Raw genomic sequence first — 20,945 nt, forward strand, 5'->3', positions numbered from 1 at the left:
TTGCATTCATTATAATTATATTGACTGAATTTTTTTGGCAGCAAACTATTTTTTGGAAAAAAATTACATATTCTAGGGAATTAAGTAATGTAGCTTTTTTGTGTCTCAGATAATATTGTAAAAGGACACTAAAGATGAAAGTCATATTTTAAAAAAAATCTGTATTAGAATTACTAAAATAAATTTTTAAAACACTGAATTGCCATGAATGGAGGGATCAGAAATAAGCAGATTCTCACAGGGGTACAGAAGGAGGGAGTTGCAAAGGAATGGTCACACTTGGTATTGGTCTGTGATGAAATATATTGCCCTCCGTGTGTTGTTGATAAGGATGAGTGTTGTATGTCTGCACTACCTCCACTACAAGTTTGATGCTGTGCAGACAGTGGAAGCAGTGCAATTCTGTTGCACAAGAAGTGGGGAAGGAAACACTGGATGTGGAGGAGAAGAGCCAAAAATGCGTTGTGCTTTAACATATGATGCCACTTTAAGTTTCTTTCGAGAGAACTACAGTGATAATACTCAGGGGCAACTCCAGGCACTAGAGCATCAAGCGCGTACCTGGGGCGGCAAACTGCAGGAGGCGGCCTGCCGGTCGCCGTGAGGGCGGCACTCAGGCTGCCGTTGGTGGCACGCCTGCGGGAGGTCCACCGGTCCTATGCTTCGGTGGTGATTTGGTTGCTGGTATGCCGAAGGCGTGGGACTGGTGGACCTCCCACAGGCACGCCGCCGAAAGCCTCCTGACTGCCGTGCTTGGGGCAGCAAAATACATAGAGCCGCCACTGATAATACTTGTAGGTTATTTAAAGTGATGAGCATTCCAAGAAGAGCCCTTTTCAAAGTTTAGGTATTTTATTTACTTATTTTTTCAACTTTTAAAATGCCCATTGTTCCTACTGGATGCATGTACAAATATTTAAGGTACAAGAAGTCACAAAATCCAAAAGACAATAATAAGATTACCTGAATCCCACCAATTAATCATTAAGCCTCTGCCATCGTCCCCTGCCAACAACTTATCTTTCCTAGTTGAAGTTTGGGAAAAGTAAATGAGGCTGCACCAGACCTAAAGTTAACAGATTTGGGCTCTGGCAAATGTAGAATTCATTTTATACCTCCATTTGAGGATCCTACTCTTTAAGAATGGCCTGCGTTCCATACTCCTTGCAATTAAATAAAGAGGTTTTTAGCCCAGGAGTTTTGTATAATCTCAGCTGTTATGGTATCATATGGGGAAAGAGATGGTTTCTGATGTAATTATGATCCAATCCATTCAAGGCTTTTGATATTAAAACCAATAACTTTTAAATTACACCCAGAAGTAAATAGGAAGCCAGTGCAGTTTTCAGAATCCAAAGGTATTGTGCTTCTGATGAGAAATGTAACTAACATGCCAGGCTGATATGTTTAATCTTCCATAGCCTTAAAGCAGTTTAAAATAATGTCAGAATCAAACCCAAAAAGAATTGCGATACAAAAATGTAGACTAAAGAGTATTTATGACATCACCTATGATTTGAATTGCTACTTCCAAGAAAGGACGAGGGTGTTTGTTTATATGCATAATTATCCAGTGTTTGAGGTTTTCCATGAGTAAATTAAGATAACTGAACTTAGAGATAAAAAAGATCCATTAGGTCATCTAATCCATTCCCATGACAGTCATGGCTTGCTCCCTACAATATATTTTATAGTGTTTTGTCTAATCTGGTTTCAAATGTTTGGAGCCTCCAAACCATCAGTCGAGATTATTCTACCGTTTTATATTTCTCACTGACAGGCACTTTTCCTTTATGTAGGCTATTTTGTTCTTAATTTTATTCTATAAAAATTACATCCATTAACATAGTTAAGAAAATAATGATATTTAAAATGTACCATAGCAACCCTTTTTTTTTGTGTAAATCTGATTCACTGTTTTAATGCATGATCTCTGTGTTTTATAATAATTTACTGAAAATTCCACTAGATGGCCCCATATATCTTCCAAACCCAGCCTTCATTATTTTAAAATATTGTTTTAAAGTGGCTTCCAGACACAAATATTTGCTCTTGGCTGGAATTTGACATACTGTATTATTCATCGCAGGAATTATGATTATTATTTTTTTTATACTTTTTACGAGTAGTGTTCATGTTCATGTGTTCATGGGAAGCATTGACCATACAACAGTATTAATCTATACAGGAGTGGTACTATGGTACAGGTAACTTCAGTGTGTATTTATAAAATATAGTGCACAGAGGCTCTTGGGGAAAACTAGAAGTCAAAGGGATGGGTGGAAGCCCAGGTGCAAAGAGTATTTAAAGCTGAACTGAACAAAGCACTTATAAATTCATAATTGGCAATTAATTTTTACAGTGTTCAGGTATGTGCCGGGTGCCCTGAATTACATATAACTAGTATCTGGTCCCTGTTTCAAGTGACATGTAATCTAAGTTCCCATGTGATGTAATAAAACAATGTTGGGTCTGGGGAAGGAGAAACATAAAGGTAGATTCTCACAGGCATTGCAGCAGCTTTTCACCACCTGGGTAGCATAAAGAGGCTGAATTCCAGCCATAGCTGGCCAGTGGAGAACTCTCCTTGCATAGCAAAATTCTCTGCTGACATAAAACTTGCAGAGCTGGTACCTTTCCCAGCCCTCCCCTCTTGCCCCTGTAATAACCTTAGTCCCAGATTTGGACCTTAGCGTCCAAAATATGGGGGTTAGCATGAAAACCTCCAAGCTTAGTTACCAGCTTGGACCTGGTACCTGCTGCCACCACCCAAAAAATTAGAGTGTTTTGGGGCACTCTGGTCCCCCTGAAAAACCTTCCCTGGGGACCCCAAGACCCAAATCCCTTGAGTCTCACAACAAAGGGAAATAATCCTTTTTCCCTTCCCCCCTCCAGGTGCTCCTGGAGAGATACACAGACACAAGCTCTGTGAATCCAAACAGAGTGAATCTCCCTCTCTGTTCCCAATCCTGGAAACAAAAGTACTTTCCTCTTCACCCAGAGGGAATGCAAAATCAGGCTAGCCACTTCAACACACACAGATCTCCCCTGATTTCTTCCTCCCACCAATTCCCTGGTGAGTACAGACTCAATTTCCCTGCAGTAAAGAAAAACTCCAACAGGTCTTAAAAGAAAGCTTTATATAAAAAAGAAAGAAAAAATACAAATAGTCTCTCTGTATTAAGATGACACAATACAGGGCAATTTCTTAAAAGACTATTGAATAAACAGCCTTATTCCAAAAGAATACAAATCAAAGCACTCCAGCACTTATATTCATGCAAATACCAAAGAAAAGAAAACCATAGAACTTACTATCTGATCTCTTTGTCCTTACACTTAGAAACAGAAGACTAGAAAGTAGAGCTACTTCTCCAAAGCTCAGAGAAGGCAGGCAGACGGAAAACAAAGACTCAGAGACTAAATTCCCTCCACCCAGAGTTGAAAAAATCCGGTTTCCTGATTGGTCCTCTGGTCAGGTGCTTCAGGTGAAAGAGACATTAACCCTTAGCTATCTGTTTATGACACGCCCCCCAAATTGCAGACAGTGGGGAAGCTCACTGGCGGCGATTTCCTTCTAGAACTTTAAAATAAACAGATTACTGCAACACATGCACCTTTACATATACTACTAAGTATATAACTAACAGACTTCTACATTTTAAGAACACTTTTTAACTACTGAATTCTGGGAAACTCTCACGGGAGAGTGCATCAGCTACTTTGTTAGAAGCTCCTGTGATGTGTTGAATTTCAAAATCAAAATCTTGGAGAGCTAAACTCCAATGAAGAAGTTTCTTGTTGTTCCCCTTGGCAGTATGAAGCCACTTTAGTGCAGCATGGTCAGTTTGTAGTTGGAACCGCCGTCCCCAAACATATGGGCGTAGCTTTTCCAGGGCGTACACAATGGCATAGCATTCCTTTTCACTGACTGACCAGTGACTTTCCCTCTCAGACAGTTTCTTGCTGAGAAACACGACAGGAGGGAAGTTGTGATCTGTTGCTTCCTGCATGAGCACTGCTCCTATACCACGCTCAGATGCATCTGTGGTTACTAGGAATGGCTTGTCAAAATCCGGGGCCCTGAGCACAGGGTCAGACATGAGCGTTGCCTTAAGTTGGGTAAAGGCCTTTTGACACTCATCAGTCCACTTAACTGCATTTGGCTGGGTCTTTTTGGTCAGGTCGGTCAGTGGGGCAGCGATTTGGCTGTAGTGTGGTACAAATCGCCTGTAGTATCCGGCCAAGCCTAAGAAGGATTGGACCTGCTTCTTTGACTTTGGGACAGGCCACTTTTGGATAGCATCCACCTTGGCCTGTAGGGGGTTTATGGTTCCTCGACCCACCTGGTGCCCCAGGTAAGTCACTCTGTTTTGGCCTATTTGACACTTTTTGGCCTTAACAGTTAGTCCTGCCTGCCTGATGCGCTCAAAGACCTTTTCCAGGTGTAGTAGGTGTTCGGGCCAGGAGTCTGAAAAAATGGCCACATCATCGAGGTAGGCAACTGCAAATTCTCCCAGTCCAGCTAGTAGACCATCTACCAGCCTCTGGAAGGTGGCGGGTGCATTTCGAAGGCCGAAAGGAAGGACATTGAATTCATACACCCCCGCATGGGTGACGAATGCTGACCTCTCCTTGGCAGGTTCATCTAGTGGTACTTGCCAGTACCCCTTGGTTAAGTCTATTGTAGAGATGAACTGGGCACGTCCCAACTTTTCCAATAGCTCATCGGTACGTGGCATTGGATAGTTGTCCGGACGAGTTACAGCATTTAGCTTACGGTAGTCCACGCAAAAGCGTATTTCCCCATCTGGTTTGGGTACCAGAACCACTGGAGATGCCCATGCACTGGTAGATGAGCGGATTATACCCATCTGTAGCATGTTCTGGATCTCCCGTTCTATAGCGGCTTGGGCATGAGGAGACACTCGGTAGGGTGGGGTTCTGATTGGGTGAGCATTACCTGTATTAATGGAGTGGTATGCCCGTTCAGTCCGTCCTGGGGTGGCTGAGAACAATGGGGCGAAGCTAGTGCACAGCTCCTTGATTTGTTGCCGCTGCAGACGTTCCAGGGTGTTTGAGAGGTTCACCTCTTCCACGCCACCGTCTTTTTTCCCGTCGTAGTAGACACCGTCAGGCCACTCAGCATCATCTCCCTGGACTGTAAACTGACAAACCTGTAAGTCTCTGGAATAGAAAGGCTTGAGAGAATTAACATGGTACACTTTAGGCTTTAGTGAGGAATTGGGAAATGCTATGAGGTAGTTTACAGCTCCCAGGCGCTCTTGGACCGTGAAGGGCCCTTCCCATGATGCTTCCATCTTATGGGCCTGTTGCGCCTTCAAGACCATAACCTGGTCTCCTACCTTGAAGGACCGATCTCTGGCATGTCTGTCATACCAGGCCTTTTGCTCTTCTTGAGCATCCTTTAGGTTCTCTCTAGCAAGGGCTAAAGAGTGTCGGAGGGTGCTTTGTAGGTTGCTTACAAAGTCCAGAATGTTAGTTCCTGGAGAAGGCGTAAACCCCTCCCATTGCTGCTTCACCAACTGTAATGGCCCCTTAACCTCGTGACCATACACAAGTTCAAATGGTGAAAACCCTAAACTGGGATGTGGTACAGCCCTGTAGGCAAACAGCAACTGCTGCAACACTAGGTCCCAATTATTGGAGAATTCGTTGATGAATTTTCGTATCATGGCCCCCAAAGTTCCATTGAACCTTTCCACCAGGCCATTGGTTTGATGGTGGTATGGGGTGGCAACCAAGTGATTCACCCCATGAGTTTCCCACAGTTTTTCCATGGTCCCTGCCAGGAAATTAGACCCTGAATCTGTAAGGATGTCGGAGGGCCAACCTACCCTGGCAAAGATGTCTGTTAGGGCCAGGCACACAGTGTTAGCCCTGGTGTTGCCTAGAGCTACTGCTTCCGGCCATCGGGTAGCAAAGTCCACTAAAGTCAGTACGTACTGCTTTCCTCTGGGCGTCTTTTTTGGGAAAGGGCCCAGAATATCCACAGCTACTCGCTGAAATGGGACCTCAATTATGGGGAGTGGCTGGAGAGGGGCCTTGACCTGGTCTTGAGGCTTTCCCACTCTTTGGCATACCTCACAAGACCGGACATACTTGGCAACGTCCTTGCCCATCCCCTCCCAGTGGAAGGACTTCCCCAACCGGTCCTTGGTTCTGTTCACCCCAGCATGGCCACTGGGATGATCATGGGCTAAGCTTAAGAGCTTCCCCCGGTACTTAGTTGGAACCACCAACTGTTTTTGCGGCTGCCATTCTTCCCGGTGTCCACCAGAAAGAATTTCCTTGTACAAAAGTCCTTGGTCTATAACAAACCGGGATCGATTAGAAGAGCTGAGAGGCGGTGGGGTGCTCCGTGCCGCCGCCCAAGCTTTCTGAAGGCTGTCATCCGCTTCCTGCTCAGCCTGGAACTGTTCCCTTGAGGCTGGGGTCACCAGTTCTTCCTCAGACTGTGGACTTGGGCTTGGTCCCTCTGGAAGCGATGTAGGTGATGGGGTTGTTTCCGTTGCTGGTGTACCGCTCTCCGCTGGTGCACCTGAGGGTATTTCAGGCTCTGGCTGAGCCTTTTGGGTATGGCTGTCTTGTGCTTCTGCCAGTTTTGGCTCGCTGGCGCCCTCTGGCGTTGAGTTTGAAGATGTAGTTGCACTTGCTGGTGCTGGTTGCTGTTCCAGTTCCGGGCCTGGGACTGGAGATGCTGTGGCTGTTTCAGTGGTAGGCATGGAATCTGGGTCCACTACCTCTGTCTGGGTCTCTGGTAACACAGACGGGGCCTCTGTGGACGGTTCAGGAACAGGAATGGGTCTGGAAGCTTGCCTGGTTTGGCTACGTGTAACCATTCCCACTCTCTTGGCCCGCCTCACCTGGTTGGCCAAGTCTTCCCCCAGTAGCATGGGGATAGGATAATTGTCATAGACTGCAAAAGTCCACATTCCTGACCAGCCTTTGTACTGGACAGGCAGTTGAGCTGTAGGCAAGTCTACAGCTTGTGACATGAAGGGGTAAATTGTAACTTTGGCCTTTGGGTTGATGAATTTGGGGTCAACGAAGGATTGGTGGATAGCTGACACTTGTGCCCCCGTGTCTCTCCACGCAGTAACCTTCTTTCCGCCCACTTTCAAATTTTCCCTTCGCTCCAAGGGTATTTGAGAGGCATCCGGGCCTGGGGATTTTTGGTGTGATGGTGGTGTAATGAATTGCACTCGCATGGTGTTCTTGGGACAGTTGGCCTTGATATGTCCCAGTTCATTACACTTAAAGCATCTTCCATCTGATGGGTCACTGGGCCGAGGTGAGTTACTGGAGACTGGTGAGGTTGAAGGGTAGGGTATCTGTGGCTTTACTTGGGTGGTATGTGGGGTCTTTGGGTGTCCTCGGTTGTAGGGTTTATGGTCTGTGTGCCCCCTGGGGTAATCGTTCCCCTTGACAGTAGCTTTCTTGCTTTTTGCCAGTTTCATCCATTTGGCTCCAATCTCCCCCGCCTCAGCGATATTCTTGGGGTTTCCATCTTGTATGTACCGCGTGATGTCTTCAGGAACACCATCCAAGAACTGCTCCATTTGTATGAGGAGGTTCAGTTCTTCCAAGGTTTGAATGTTGTTTCCTGTTAGCCAGGCCTCATAGTTTTTTGCAATGTAGTAGGCGTGTTTGGGAAATGACACCTCTGGTTTCCACTTTTGGGTTCTGAAGCGCCGACGGGCATGATCTGGGGTTATCCCCATCCTGTATCTGGCCTTGGTTAGAAAAAGTTTATAGTCATTCATTTGGTGCTTAGGCATTTCAGCTGCCACCTCTGCTAAAGGTCCACTGAGCTGTGACCTCAATTCTACCATGTACTGGTCTTCGGGAATGCTGTACCCAAGACAGGCTCTTTCAAAATTTTCCAAGAAGGCCTCGGTGTCATCACCTGCCTTGTAGGTGGGAAATTTCCTGTGCTGTGGAGCAATATTTGGCGCCGGGTTGTTAGGGTTGGCTGGCACATGCAGCCCAGCTTTTGCCAACTCCAGTTCATGTTTTCTCTGTTTTTCCTTCTCTTCATTTTCTTTTTGTTGTTTTTCCATTTCTCGGCGGTGGTTTTCCATTTCTCGGCGGTGGGCCACCTCTTCTTCTTCTAGTTTTCTTTTGTGTGCTGCCTCTTGGGCCGCCTGTTCTCTTTGGAAGGCTGCCAGTTTGATGCTTTCTTCCTTTTCTTTCATCTCCATCTGTCGCCTGTGTTCAGCTTCTTTGATTTGTTCTTCGGCGTCAATTTTTGCCTTAGAAGTCATGGTTCCTGTTTTCTTGTGTTGGGGTGCCCTCCGGTGTTTATCTTCTGAACTGCAGGTTCTCTGTTGCCTCCTGAAGTCTGCCTAGCAACAGTGCTTTTTTCCCTTTCTCTCTCTAGCTAATGTTCAATGAAGGGAAACCAGAAAAACCACTTTATTTGCATGCCTATAAGTGCTGGTCTTGCCTCCTAATGGGAGGGCTATTGCATGACAAAAGACCCTTAACAGGTTCTTAATGGCTTCTCGCTTAACATGCAAGCCACAAACTGCGAGAGAGAGCAGAAAAAAAATTCTCTCTGGTTCCCTTTTAAAACCAACTGTTTCTCTCTGCTAAAAAGCCCTTAGCAGAGAAAAGAAAAATATAATATTCCTACTGGCTTCTGGATTCTAGTCCCACCAGCTGCACACCATGTAATAACCTTAGTCCCAGATTTGGACCTTAGCGTCCAAAATATGGGGGTTAGCATGAAAACCTCCAAGCTTAGTTACCAGCTTGGACCTGGTACCTGCTGCCACCACCCAAAAAATTAGAGTGTTTTGGGGCACTCTGGTCCCCCTGAAAAACCTTCCCTGGGGACCCCAAGACCCAAATCCCTTGAGTCTCACAACAAAGGGGAATAATCCTTTTTCCCTTCCCCCCTCCAGGTGCTCCTGGAGAGATACACAGACACAAGCTCTGTGAATCCAAACAGAGTGAATCTCCCTCTCTGTTCCCAATCCTGGAAACAAAAGTACTTTCCTCTTCACCCAGAGGGAATGCAAAATCAGGCTAGCCACTTCAACACACACAGATCTCCCCTGATTTCTTCCTCCCACCAATTCCCTGGTGAGTACAGACTCAATTTCCCTGCAGTAAAGAAAAACTCCAACAGGTCTTAAAAGAAAGCTTTATATAAAAAAGAAAGAAAAAATACAAATAGTCTCTCTGTATTAAGATGACACAATACAGGGCAATTTCTTAAAAGACTATTGAATAAACAGCCTTATTCCAAAAGAATACAAATCAAAGCACTCCAGCACTTATATTCATGCAAATACCAAAGAAAAGAAAACCATAGAACTTACTATCTGATCTCTTTGTCCTTACACTTAGAAACAGAAGACTAGAAAGTAGAGCTACTTCTCCAAAGCTCAGAGAAGGCAGGCAGACGGAAAACAAAGACTCAGAGACTAAATTCCCTCCACCCAGAGTTGAAAAAATCCGGTTTCCTGATTGGTCCTCTGGTCAGGTGCTTCAGGTGAAAGAGACATTAACCCTTAGCTATCTGTTTATGACAGCCCCAATGTAGGGGCATGTCTCCAAAATGCTGCATTCATTCTGCACAGATGCAAAGTCAATTACGGACCTTACATGAAGGGTGGGAGTTAGAGCAGGCTCTCGGCTACTATATACTGGTGTAGGATCTGGAAGCTGTAACTGGAGAAGACGCTCTGAGCTGATGGGAGAGAGCTCTCTCATTGACTTAATTACTCCACCTCTGCAAGAGGTGATATCTTCACCGGCACTTAGGTTGGTGTAACTTGTGTCGCTCGGGGTGAGGATTATTCCACTCCTGAGTGACGTAAGTTATACCGACATAAGTGGTAGTGTAGACAAGCCCTGAGCTGAAAGGGAACAAAAGAAGGGAAGAGAAAAAGGGAAAGGGAAACATGGTTTTAATAGGACTAATGTTTATGGAGCCAGTATTATTCACTGTGAGTGAGAGTCGCAGCATATGACCCTGAGCATTCAGTTGCTACATAAAAGCCATATACTATCTGTGATCTTTATGCTAACCTCTGCTCTTGGGTAAGTCTGCTTTTACGTAGTAAACAGCCGGAAGTGTATATTCCAGTCCAACAACTATACCTACGAATGGAACTCAGCCCTCCTCACAGAAGGAGTTTGACAGCCCTGTCTTAGGGCTTTTGTGTAGGCTGCAGTCACCTGATGCCAATTCTTGTGTGGAACCTACCACATGGTTGTAGCATGGTTCTGCCTCATGCAGTTTTGGCATTTTGGGTGTGCCGTACCATGCTAAGCAGAACCAGGTAGGTAGCACAGTTTGGTGCTTCAGTGTAGGCAGGTTCACAAAAAATGTAGTCACTTTTGGATTGTTGCACTACTCATTTTTGTTAATGGGATAAAATCTCATTAGGATGTTAGTGGCATCATGGAGAGTAATAAGGAAATAATAAAACATATTCAAACATTGTTCAGATCACCATCTGTGCTTTATAGAGACGAGAGGGTCAGGATGACTAATAGACCAGTCTTAGTCTTTTTAATTTAGCTAGTTTGAAGCAGAGAGGTGCTTTCTCTCCACTCCCTGGTTTAGCTTGTGCAGGAGGTCAGACTAGATGATCAGATTGGTCCCTTCTGACCTATGAGTCTATGAGTCTATGAGTCTAAGCTGTGCTCCCCCACAACTGATCTTCCTTCTTGGTGAGACAGTCAAAGCTTCTCCTGTTTCAATCTATTTTGGACTGCAGGATCCCTCACCCTTTCTAGGGAGAGAAACCCTATTATCTCCTTGAAAGTGCTCCCCATGTAATCAGCACAAGGGTTTTGGGGTGGGATAGCAGAAGCTGCTTGTTCTTCTGAGAGAAAAGAACACCTATGCCTCAAAAAAACCTGGCTGGAGTGTGTGGAGGTAGGGAGAAATATCAATGTACTAGTACGTGGCTATCAGGGGGAACAGAAGGGAGCTCATTTCACATTGTATGTGGGTGACCTTGACTGCCCCCTCCTTGTCCACCACATCCTCTGTCATTCCTCAGAGTTTGTCCATTTTTGTGGTAGGGATGCTGCTTTTCTGCATGTGAAGAAGCACAAATGCTCCTTCGCCCCTACAGCAAAATGTTCTAGGGCCGTTGGAGTTATTGGAAGCTGCACCAAGAGCCTGAACATTCTCTGCAATCAGCCAGTGCTTACTCTTGGTCCTGCCCTCTGCTGCTGATATAAAATACCACCACCCTCCCAGCAGAGGGTGAGGCTGCTTTTGTGGAGGGGGCCTATAGGGCTGATGGCCCAAATAGTAAAATTAGTTTTAGAGAGACCAACACTGCTCTATTATTTAGTGTGACTCCTAAGAAGTGAGGCTGAGCCAAAAAGTGATTCCAGCCGCTCTTAAAGGTTGAGTAGGAACAGCTTTCTAATATGGGCAGCAGTGAAGAAATCAATTGATTCTATTATCTCTTTTAAAGGATTGTACATTATTTCCTCTGGGAATTGTGAGGACTTCTTTGGACAATATGGAGAGAAAGTAATTGAATTTTCAAGGGCTATATTCTTCTTGGCTTCTCCAAGTGGACATATTTCACTGACTCTCCCATCATGTCAGACAGAAACATATTAAAGGATACAATTCTGTCTTTTCATGTATGAGTTATCATATTTTATGAAATGGACTAAGATTTAAAATGTATTGTTGAAATCTACAGGGCTACGCTACTAATGATCCAGATTACATAATGTTGTCAACTGATATTTTTAGTTTTTCTTTTGTCTATGTCTTTCACTACTGAAAAAATATGGCTTCTTTTGTCTTTTGGCAGTGTTTTCACAAATGGAGATATGCTTATACCACCTATAAAATTTATCATACCCAGGTTTACTCTGAAAAACTGGAATTGCGTCCTTGCACTAATAAATGAAAAAATCTTTCCTCGCTCCGGTGGTGTTCATAGGTAAGAGTACAACTGGTAATTTAATATCGCTAACAAAAGTCCTGAGTCTGGCAATTTAGGATTATTTTTGTATTTGTATGCCACACCAGTTTTTAATGACAATCTAATATTTTGATTGGTTATGTATGAAAGAAAACGGAGTATCAAGGGCAGGACTTTTTCAGGTTTCTGAGAATTTGTGTTTCCTATTTCATTTAGTTCAGTACCTTTTTATATATCTACATTTAATAAATGTTCCTGGCAATTGGTTTGGTTAAGCAGGACACCATTGTATGTATTGTTTGCTTTAAAAACCTGGTGTTCTGTATTTAGTACAGACATTAAAGAAGAAGATCACAAGAGTAACATAAAAGACATCATCTACACTTGAAAAGGAACAGTCTTTATGGAAGGGCTGGGGTCAGGAAGATAAAATGGACTAGTGTTAACATAGTTGTGAAGATGAGATTAACCAATCTTTAAGTGTGAAATAGTGGGTCAAATTTATAACTGGTGTAACTTCAGCTGATTTCCTGTTTGGCTAAAGTTGTTGTTTTATTAGTGACTATTGATTTTTGATAGTGATCAGAGTATGCTATGTGGTTTTGAAACAGAAAAGAAGGCATGAAAGAAGGGAGACGAGAAGACAAATCATGCTCTCAGGAGCTTACAGTGTATAGAAAGACAACTGAATGAGGGTGAAACGAAGGAGTTCAACATATATGCCCAATTTAGATTTTTTTGGGTTCAAAGCTATTGGATGACCTTCAGATAAATGGGAAGTTTGTTTTCTTTCTTGCTCACAGATGCTCTCCTTAGAATTTAAATAAAATGTCCACACCATGGGCAGACTTCTGTCCCTTCCTCAACTTAGCGGTTCAGAGACAATCTATACTTTTCAAAGAACCCACTTAGGAAACAGCTTTAAACTGTGAAACCATTTTAGTGGTTACACCAGAAAGTATATTATATCCTCACATATGGTAATTCAAAAATGGCTCAACCATTCTTTCTCAAATTTTCCAGGAAAATGTCCCCTTAGGTTAAGCATGTAAAGTTTTGGCACTGTAAACAGTTTCATTCAGTGCCTCCTGGTGTCAGAGCATGGTATTGCAAGGTCTTTGCCTCTAGTGCCCTCTGTTGATCTTTTGGCTCTGCTCAGCCTGTTTCTGTTCATGCCTACCTCTCTTGCTAAGTCATGTCTAGTCCGGACCCCTTTCAGGGATAACAAAAATCCAAACAAAAGTTCACATAAACAAAAGGTTAGACTCACAGACTTTAAGGCCAGAAGGAACCATCATAATCATAGTCATTGCAGGCCACAGCACCTCACTCACACACTCCTGTAATAGGCCCATAACTTCTGGTTGTGTTACTGAAGTCCTCAAAGCTTGGTTTAAAGACTTCAGGCTACAGAGAATCCATCATTCACTCTAGTTCAAACCAGCAAGTGACCCCATGCTGCTGTGGAAGGGGAACCCCCTTCACCCCTCCAGGATCTCTGCAAATCTGACCTGGGGGAAAACTCCTTCCCAATCCCAAATATAGTGATTAGTAGACCCTGGAAAATAATTCTCTTTGGTAACTCTCCATCTCATTTCTCATCTCTGACTGCTGGAGATATTTGCTAATAGAAGTTGCATATGCCTTGTAGGCAGTCTCATCGTACCATCCCCTCATAAACCTATCAAGGTCAGTCTTAAAACAAGTGAGGCTTTTTGTCCCCATTACTTCCCTTAGAAGGCTGTTCCAGAACTTCATTTTTCTGATGGTTAGAAACCGTTGTCTAATTTCAAGCCTAAACTTATTGATGGCCAGTTTATATCCATTTGTTCTTGTGCCAACATTGCCTCTTAACTTAAGAACTCCTCTCTCTTGCTGATGTTTATCCCTCTTATATATTTATAGAAAGCAATCCTATTTCCCCTCATCCTTCATTTTGATTAGGCCAAAGAAGCCAAGCTCCTTAAGTCTCTTCTTGTAAGGTAGGTTTTCCATTCCTCTGATAATTGTAGTAGCCCTTCTCTGCACTGGTTCCAGTTTGAATTAATCTTTCTTAAACATGGGATCCCAGAATTGCACACAGTTTTCCAGATGAGATCTCACCAGTGCTTTGTATAATGGTAATAACACTTTCCTATCTTTGCTGGAAATACCTTGTCTGATGCATCCTAGGATTGCATTAGCCTTTTTTCACGGCCACATCATATTGATGGCTCACAGTCATACTGTGTTCAACCAGTAGACCCAAGTCTTTTCCCTACTCTGTCTTTTCTAGATGATATGTCCCCAGCTTTTAACAAGAATTCTTGTTGTTAGGTCCTTAGATCTTCCTTGGGCTCCTCTTCAGTCTGCTGTCTGGACTCTCTTCCCGACACTACTTCAGGGCCTTCCACAGAAGCCCAGGTGTGGCTCCTTCTGCAAATAGAGTCTTCTCAGCCCTTTCATGAGGCCTAGATGTTTTAGGCTGTCGCCTGATCTCAGTTTGTTCTGCCCCTTCTGACTAAGATGCTGTTGATTATTGTGGAGGTGGGCTGATGGAACAGGGCTAGCTAGCTTCATGCCTGTTGACCCATAAAGGAGCAGGCCAACCTATTACAAGTCTAAAACAGAAATGTTTGTCAAAGATATAAACAACTGAAAAATCTATATCTTATCTGTTTTCTCCACTACCTTATTTACACTTTCGTTCATATGTCAGGAAGTGTGCATATTCAGATTTAGTCCATACTCACTACAATATTTCAGATATTCATAACCACAAATTAAAAACTTTTTTTCTGTTAGCAAATGCACTATTCACAGAGGACTAATTCCATGGCTAAGTCTGAGTTTTCTGCACCAGAATTTTGAAGTCTGAGGTCCGTGCACAAAAATATGTGCAGGTTTGTGCCCTTCAATTTTGGCATCTACCTATCTGCAGCTGGAAATCCTGATTTGCACATATTGCAGTAACTGTATGCAAAAATGTAGGTGAACAAATTCATGCACTTTTTTGCAATGGAACTTGGGCCTCTCCCTTTAAAACTAGAGTGCAAGTCTTCAGTAATTTCCAGTCCCTCAACTCCCATTGGCTCAGTTCCTTTCAAGAGGTATGCAGCACCTTTGGGGAAGTAACTAGTGGCCCTTAAGGTTCAGCTGTTTTTGTGTTACAATATGTGCATGAAAAAAATCTTGGTCAGAATGCATGTCATTTTCCTCATCTTATTATAGCTCTAAACTGACTAAATGGATTTTCCTCTGTTTTTATAGGAAAACCCAACATTCAGAGACACAGCATGGATATGTTCAGCCAAAACATGAAATTTTTAGAAAGTTTGACCAGCTCCTCAGCTGGTAAATTGAGCATAGCTCCACTTAGCTTCACCCATTTACACCAGACAAGTATCTTGTCCATTGTGTCTGCATTTAATAGAAACCAGTTGCAACCTTAACTATAGCTTTTGCTTTATAATTGTAGCTGTTTCCTTTTCTATTGCATCATCAGCATCATGGCAAAGCCTAAATGGACATGGCCTTCTTGCATATTAAGTGCCACTTGGATTGATCTCTGGCTGCATCCCTAACCTGAGCTGACTGAATATTCAGATTATGTCCATTACTGGCAATCTTGTCTTTCCATAGCAGCATTCCTTGGTATATGCACTTTAGAATTCAGTGGTCTTCCGTTCTAATGATATGTTCATACCAAGAAATCTGCTGAAATGGAACCAGTGCTGATGAGGTGATTGCCGGGTTTGGCTTCAAATATCCTAATTTCTGATCTTGTTCTGCCACTTGATATGAAGCAGCTGACAAGAAGTGAAAATGTCAATCCAGTTTTCTTCAGCCTTCCTCAGTTCCCATGTTTCACTGCAATGCTGATTTGCAACTTCATAGCAAGCTTAATGTCACAACAACCCCATGAGGTTGCTGAAGGTTCCAAAACATGTCACCAGCTGCTGCTACTATAAGTGTCTATATCTTTTGAACATTCTCCAGCACTATGTATGGTGCTCTCAAATATATAATATATCTCATTCTTATTTAATAAATATTTAATTTGCTTCCTAAGGCTTTGCAATAAAATGTTGACTTGTCCTCTAGTATTAAAATAGTAACTTAATTTATGTATATTATTCCTCTGTTCTCCGGAATCACAGCTGTGTGGAGCACTGAAAAAACCCTGAAATTTGCACTGCATTATACTCTATTCATTGTTATTTCATAATCTTTATTTCAATTTCGTTTGCTTAAGGCTGTACACATTGGATGGTCATGCTGTACGTAACTCAGATGGCTTAGAAGACAATCATTATTATGTTGCAGCGGGCAAAGAAAAGTTTAAATCTTTGCCATACTGGCGTTCTTCCAGAGTTTCACCAGAAGTTCAGCGGTAAGCTCTTTCTTAATGTACTCTTAATTTGGAGGGCTTGATTATGCAAGATGCTGATGACTTTGACAGTGAACCAGCAAAGAATTTAAGCATGTGCTTAATTTTAAGCATATGAGTTGTCCCATAGAATTTCAGAGTTTGGCTAGTTCAGAGTCAGAGTGCTCAGTGGGATTAAAGTCCGTCGTTACCATTTCTGACAGATCGTTTTTTGGATTTTCTGGATTCAGTGCATTGATTCATATTTCTTAGTTTGACTGTTGTACCAGTAACATTCATTTCACTGACAACGAGGAGTCTGGTGGCACCTTAAAGACTAATGGATTTATTTGGGCATAAGCTTTCGTGGGTGAAAAACCCACTTCTTCCATGCATCTGAAGAAGTGGGGTTTTATACCCATGAAAGTTTATGCCCAAATAAATCTGATCTGTTAGTGTTTAAGGTGCCACCAGACTCCTCGTTGTTTTTGTGGACGCAGACTAACATGGCTACCCCTCTGATACTTGGATTCATTTCACTGAAGTGTTTCAGTCCTTGTCAGTGTTTTTTTGTTTTTGTTTTTAAATATTGAAGGCAAATGGTGACCTGATCTTGTTAATATTCTTAATGACTGCTGTCTTTGCTAGTTTGTAGATTATCTAACGTATAATAGTAAAGGCAGGGCATGTGCTGTCTTTGGGAAACTGATACATGTTTCTGCATAACCAGCCTTATGCAGCTTCACCATTAAAATATCGGCCATTTCTATACTGGCATATATTGGCATTTATTTTTGCAACAAATGTTTGCCAAAGAGTTTCAGTATGTGATACTTTTAAAACACCTTTTCATAGTGCGTATTGCTGTTATGATGTTTTCTCTGAATTTCTTAAATTCTGTGTATTTTAAATCACAGTCTTAGCACTGCATTCACACACACACATAAATATATATTACATTGCATTTTCTTATTATTTAAACACAGTTATCATTCATATCTAAGATGTATTTTCAACTACTGTTCCAGAGTTATATTGCTGGATCTTTTGCTTTTTAAAAATAAAAGCTAAAAGTATAATTTTATTGAATTTAATTATTAAATTAATTTCTTTCTTGGAATTTCTACTAACTGTTTTCTAGACTGTAGAAGATGTCAGTTAAATGGCACCGACAAAGGCACTGCTGAACAGTGACTAGTTTTCATGTCTTTCAGGAACTGCTGAGTTAAGCAGTTTATGTAAAGTGTCTCTATGGGATGTGTGTTGTTGACTGCTCTGAACTGATTGCTATATTGAAAATACAGTTGAAGTATCAGGCAATATTTATGGGTTTTCTAGTGATCTTTGCTAAAGCTATTTTTCTGTCAAGTTTTTTAATGGTCATTATTATCAAGAGAAGAAAAATATCCATCATTTTCTCTTGTACAGTGGAACTGGATGCATGGTTCAGACTGTTCAGCTTATTCCAATGTGGTACGTTATGGCTTCTGCTTTTTTGTTTTTGTTGTCCTTCCAACTTCATTTTTATTTTTACCTTTCACAGAAATACTACAGGCATTATTTTGAAATGACTAACTAATTGGCCGAATGTATGGATTCTCACTTTTTTCTGTAAATTGCCTGTTGTATATAAAGTGCTTCATATCGGGTTGATATTAGAAAATTGATATTTCCAGTGGGCTTGTTCTTATCAAGCTTTCTTTTATTAGTTTTTGAACTAATGTCATGAATGTTGGAATCTAGATGCAGTAGGAGTATGTTGGTTTACACACATCTTTTGGCAGTTTTGTAATTTTGAAATATATAAGGGTGTAATAATTTTTTTACAGTAAAATGCAAAATTAGAGCTTTAAATATTAGCTTCACCCAAAACTCTAATGGTGAAATTCAGCCCTGGTGGAGATAGATAGCTCAAGGTTCTCCACTTTGCAGAATTCATCTTGGGGAGCACTCACCCATGATGGTCTCCATGCTGGTCAGATGTGGTAGATTCTCTTTGTAGCGATGGTCCCTGTCTATAAAAATATATTTGGTTGATTGGTCACTGAAATATAAATTAGGTGGTGGACCTCTGCATTTTGGGTCTGTCAACTTATATCTTTCTTTCAGACCTTTAATTGGATACACAAGAGAAGTTTCAGCTTCCGTTTCAGTCTATTGCTCTTGCTGTTTTGGGAATCGTTCAAGACTCCATTAAGTCAGCAGCCTTCCTCCTATTTCTGAGAAGTTGCTTATCTAAGCATTCAGATTTCTTTCAAATGACTGTGTTGTATTAGAATGTTAGAGCTCATAACAGGGTTAATCCTAATAGATTTGGCCTGTGTACAGTATGCACACATTTCATTAGTTTATGCCCACATCGTTTTTCTTCTTCCAGGAAAAATTGCTTGATCAAGACTATTCATCTCTTTCCAGCTGTAGTGAAATCAGTTAAGTGGTGGGTTCAGCTAATTAAAGACATGGTAGGATTCCACTATATGAACATTTCTCTAAGGTGATGGGCAGTTCCAATACTACAAATCATTTGCTTGGTATTATTTGCTTGGTACTTTATTGCCAGTGCTCTGATTCAGGGTGATAAACACAGTAAACAACTTTGATCATCTCATCATTCATAAGCAGTTATAGTTGAAATGTAAATGATAGATGATCTGGCATCTGCCGTTCTGGAAATTCTGGTGACAACCTCTGAATCCTCCCACCTGTTTATATAAATATTGTACCTGAGTTATCGTAGTCTCAGTCTGTGAATCCAGTTCATCTTGAACTGTAAAAAGTCTTTATAGAAAGTGGTCAGTGTTTTGAATTTCACTTGAAATTGAATTGGCAAACAGCACAGAATATGGAGCACAGAGATACTGTGGCTATCAGAATGGGGGCTGGAATATACTCCTCTATCAAAGGCTCCTCTATCAGAATGCTTTTGAAGAGTAGACCCACACAGACATTACACTGGCCTAACCTTGATGTGACAATTGCATAGATAATTGTAGCAAGACTGCATCTGTGATGAAAGGATGCAATCCATTGTCCAGCTGAAGAAGAGATTACCAATTTCTGGTAACCCAATGTTATCAGGAGCAGAAGTTACACCACTAAAATCCTGAGATTGCAAACCACTTTAAAAATTTTTAGGCAGAGGCCCTCATTTTCAGGTATTGCAGCAATCTCTGCCAACTCCACTTCTCTCTGCCAAAACCCCCTTATCTCATCTGAACTGACTCTAGTTTCACCAAGGTTCTTATCTCAGCCAGATACTGAGAACACAGGGAAACAGGAGTACTTGTGGCACCTTAGAGACTAAGAAATTTATTTCAGCATAAGCTTTCATGGGCTACAGCCCACTTCATTGGATGCATAGACTGGAGCATACAGCAAGAAGATATTTATACATACAGAGAACATGAAAAGGTGGAAGTAGCCATACCAACTGTAAGAGGCCAATCGATTGAGATGAGCTGTCATTAGCCGGAGGAAAAAAACTTTTGAACCGATAATCAAGATGACCCATAGAAGGTGTGAGGATACTTAACACAGGGAAACAGTCATATTCAGGGCTGATATAACTCAGCTCTAAGCATCCTTTACATCAGCATATTCATAACACTATAAACCATAATGCCTTGCAGTCTCCCCCAGTTGCTTTAAATATACATTGAGTAAAAGGGGTCACAACAAGATTTTCAAACTGTGTGAGACTTCACAAGTGATTACACTCATGGAGGATCTGCCAAACTCAGATGGCTGGGCTTTCTCCAAAAGGAATGTGTAATCACTTTAATAGCTCTGTCCACTCATTCCCAAATGTGAGTTCTCTTGAAGCCAAGAAATTCCTTATCTATAAAGCCTCTTCTCTTAAGCATACACTTGCTTGGATGGGTGGTATCTGGTAGATTGCTTCTTGTTTCTTTATGTGTATTGGATTTCATTGATAAGTCTGAGTTGGAGACTAATCCATCAAAACTCACCTACAATTGCTTGCAATTGATCTTGTAACTATTGAAGTTCTCCCTGTGAATCATAGGTCAAAGCACTTTCTAAAAGGCTTTTGACATATTTATCTTCCAGTTTGGCTTCTCTGCATGATTTGGATCTAATTTAGACTTGAACAAGTTAGAAGATCCTCCCTCTGAGCCTATTAATGATTGTCATTTGCATTTCATATTCTTTATTGGAGGCAATTACATTGACTAGATGGGGAAGTGAGCTTCAAGCCCTCATAGGCCTTTTTGTTTTTTTCTGAAGGACAAGGTAGGTAGTAAGGGCCCATACAAAGCCTGTTGATATCAATGGGAATCTTATTTTTATATGAACCAATTTTCCCCTCTTCTAGTGTTCATTCCCCAATCTAATCTTTCCAGTGTGAAGTTGTTTATCATAAGATTGGTGTCAAATGAGCTCTTTGCTGCTGCACTGACAATTTGAGGGACTTTTATCAATCCCTTCATCTCCTTTTGACTTATATTGGGTTAAAGCGAGGGAAACTCATTTTCAAGCAACACTTGCCAGAGTGGATAGTTGAATGTACTTCCATATGCCCTGATTTAGCCCAGATGCTTGTTCTTAAAGGTCAGTGAACTTATTTTACTGGAATGCTTCTTGTGCAGTCAGCATTATCAGATACCTATAGCTGAGTTCCATGTGGTGGAGTTCTTACCGCA

The 20,945-nt window shown here is 41.9% G+C and overlaps 1 protein-coding gene across 5 annotated transcripts in view; it reads left to right on the forward strand.

The window, feature by feature from the left end:
• DCDC2C (doublecortin domain containing 2C) overlaps positions 1–20,945 on the forward strand; it is a 133,250-nt gene that overhangs the window by 21,469 nt on the left and 90,836 nt on the right. For 3 of the 5 annotated variants that reach the window (XR_007774031.1, XM_050950879.1, XM_050950880.1), the window contains exons 4-5: positions 11,823–11,954; positions 16,171–16,308. Coding sequence is in view for 4 of the 5 variants with exons in the window: in XM_050950879.1 (XP_050806836.1) it covers positions 11,823–11,954; positions 16,171–16,308 (270 nt within the window). In the remaining variant the exon portion in view is untranslated. The remainder of the gene's footprint in view (positions 1–11,822; positions 11,955–16,170; positions 16,309–20,945) is intronic. The other 2 variants (XM_050950881.1, XM_050950882.1) reach the window with 2 other exon arrangements.

The sequence above is a fragment of the Gopherus flavomarginatus genome, chromosome 4 (assembly GCF_025201925.1).
Source record: "Gopherus flavomarginatus isolate rGopFla2 chromosome 4, rGopFla2.mat.asm, whole genome shotgun sequence".
NCBI lineage: Eukaryota > Metazoa > Chordata > Testudines > Testudinidae > Gopherus > Gopherus flavomarginatus.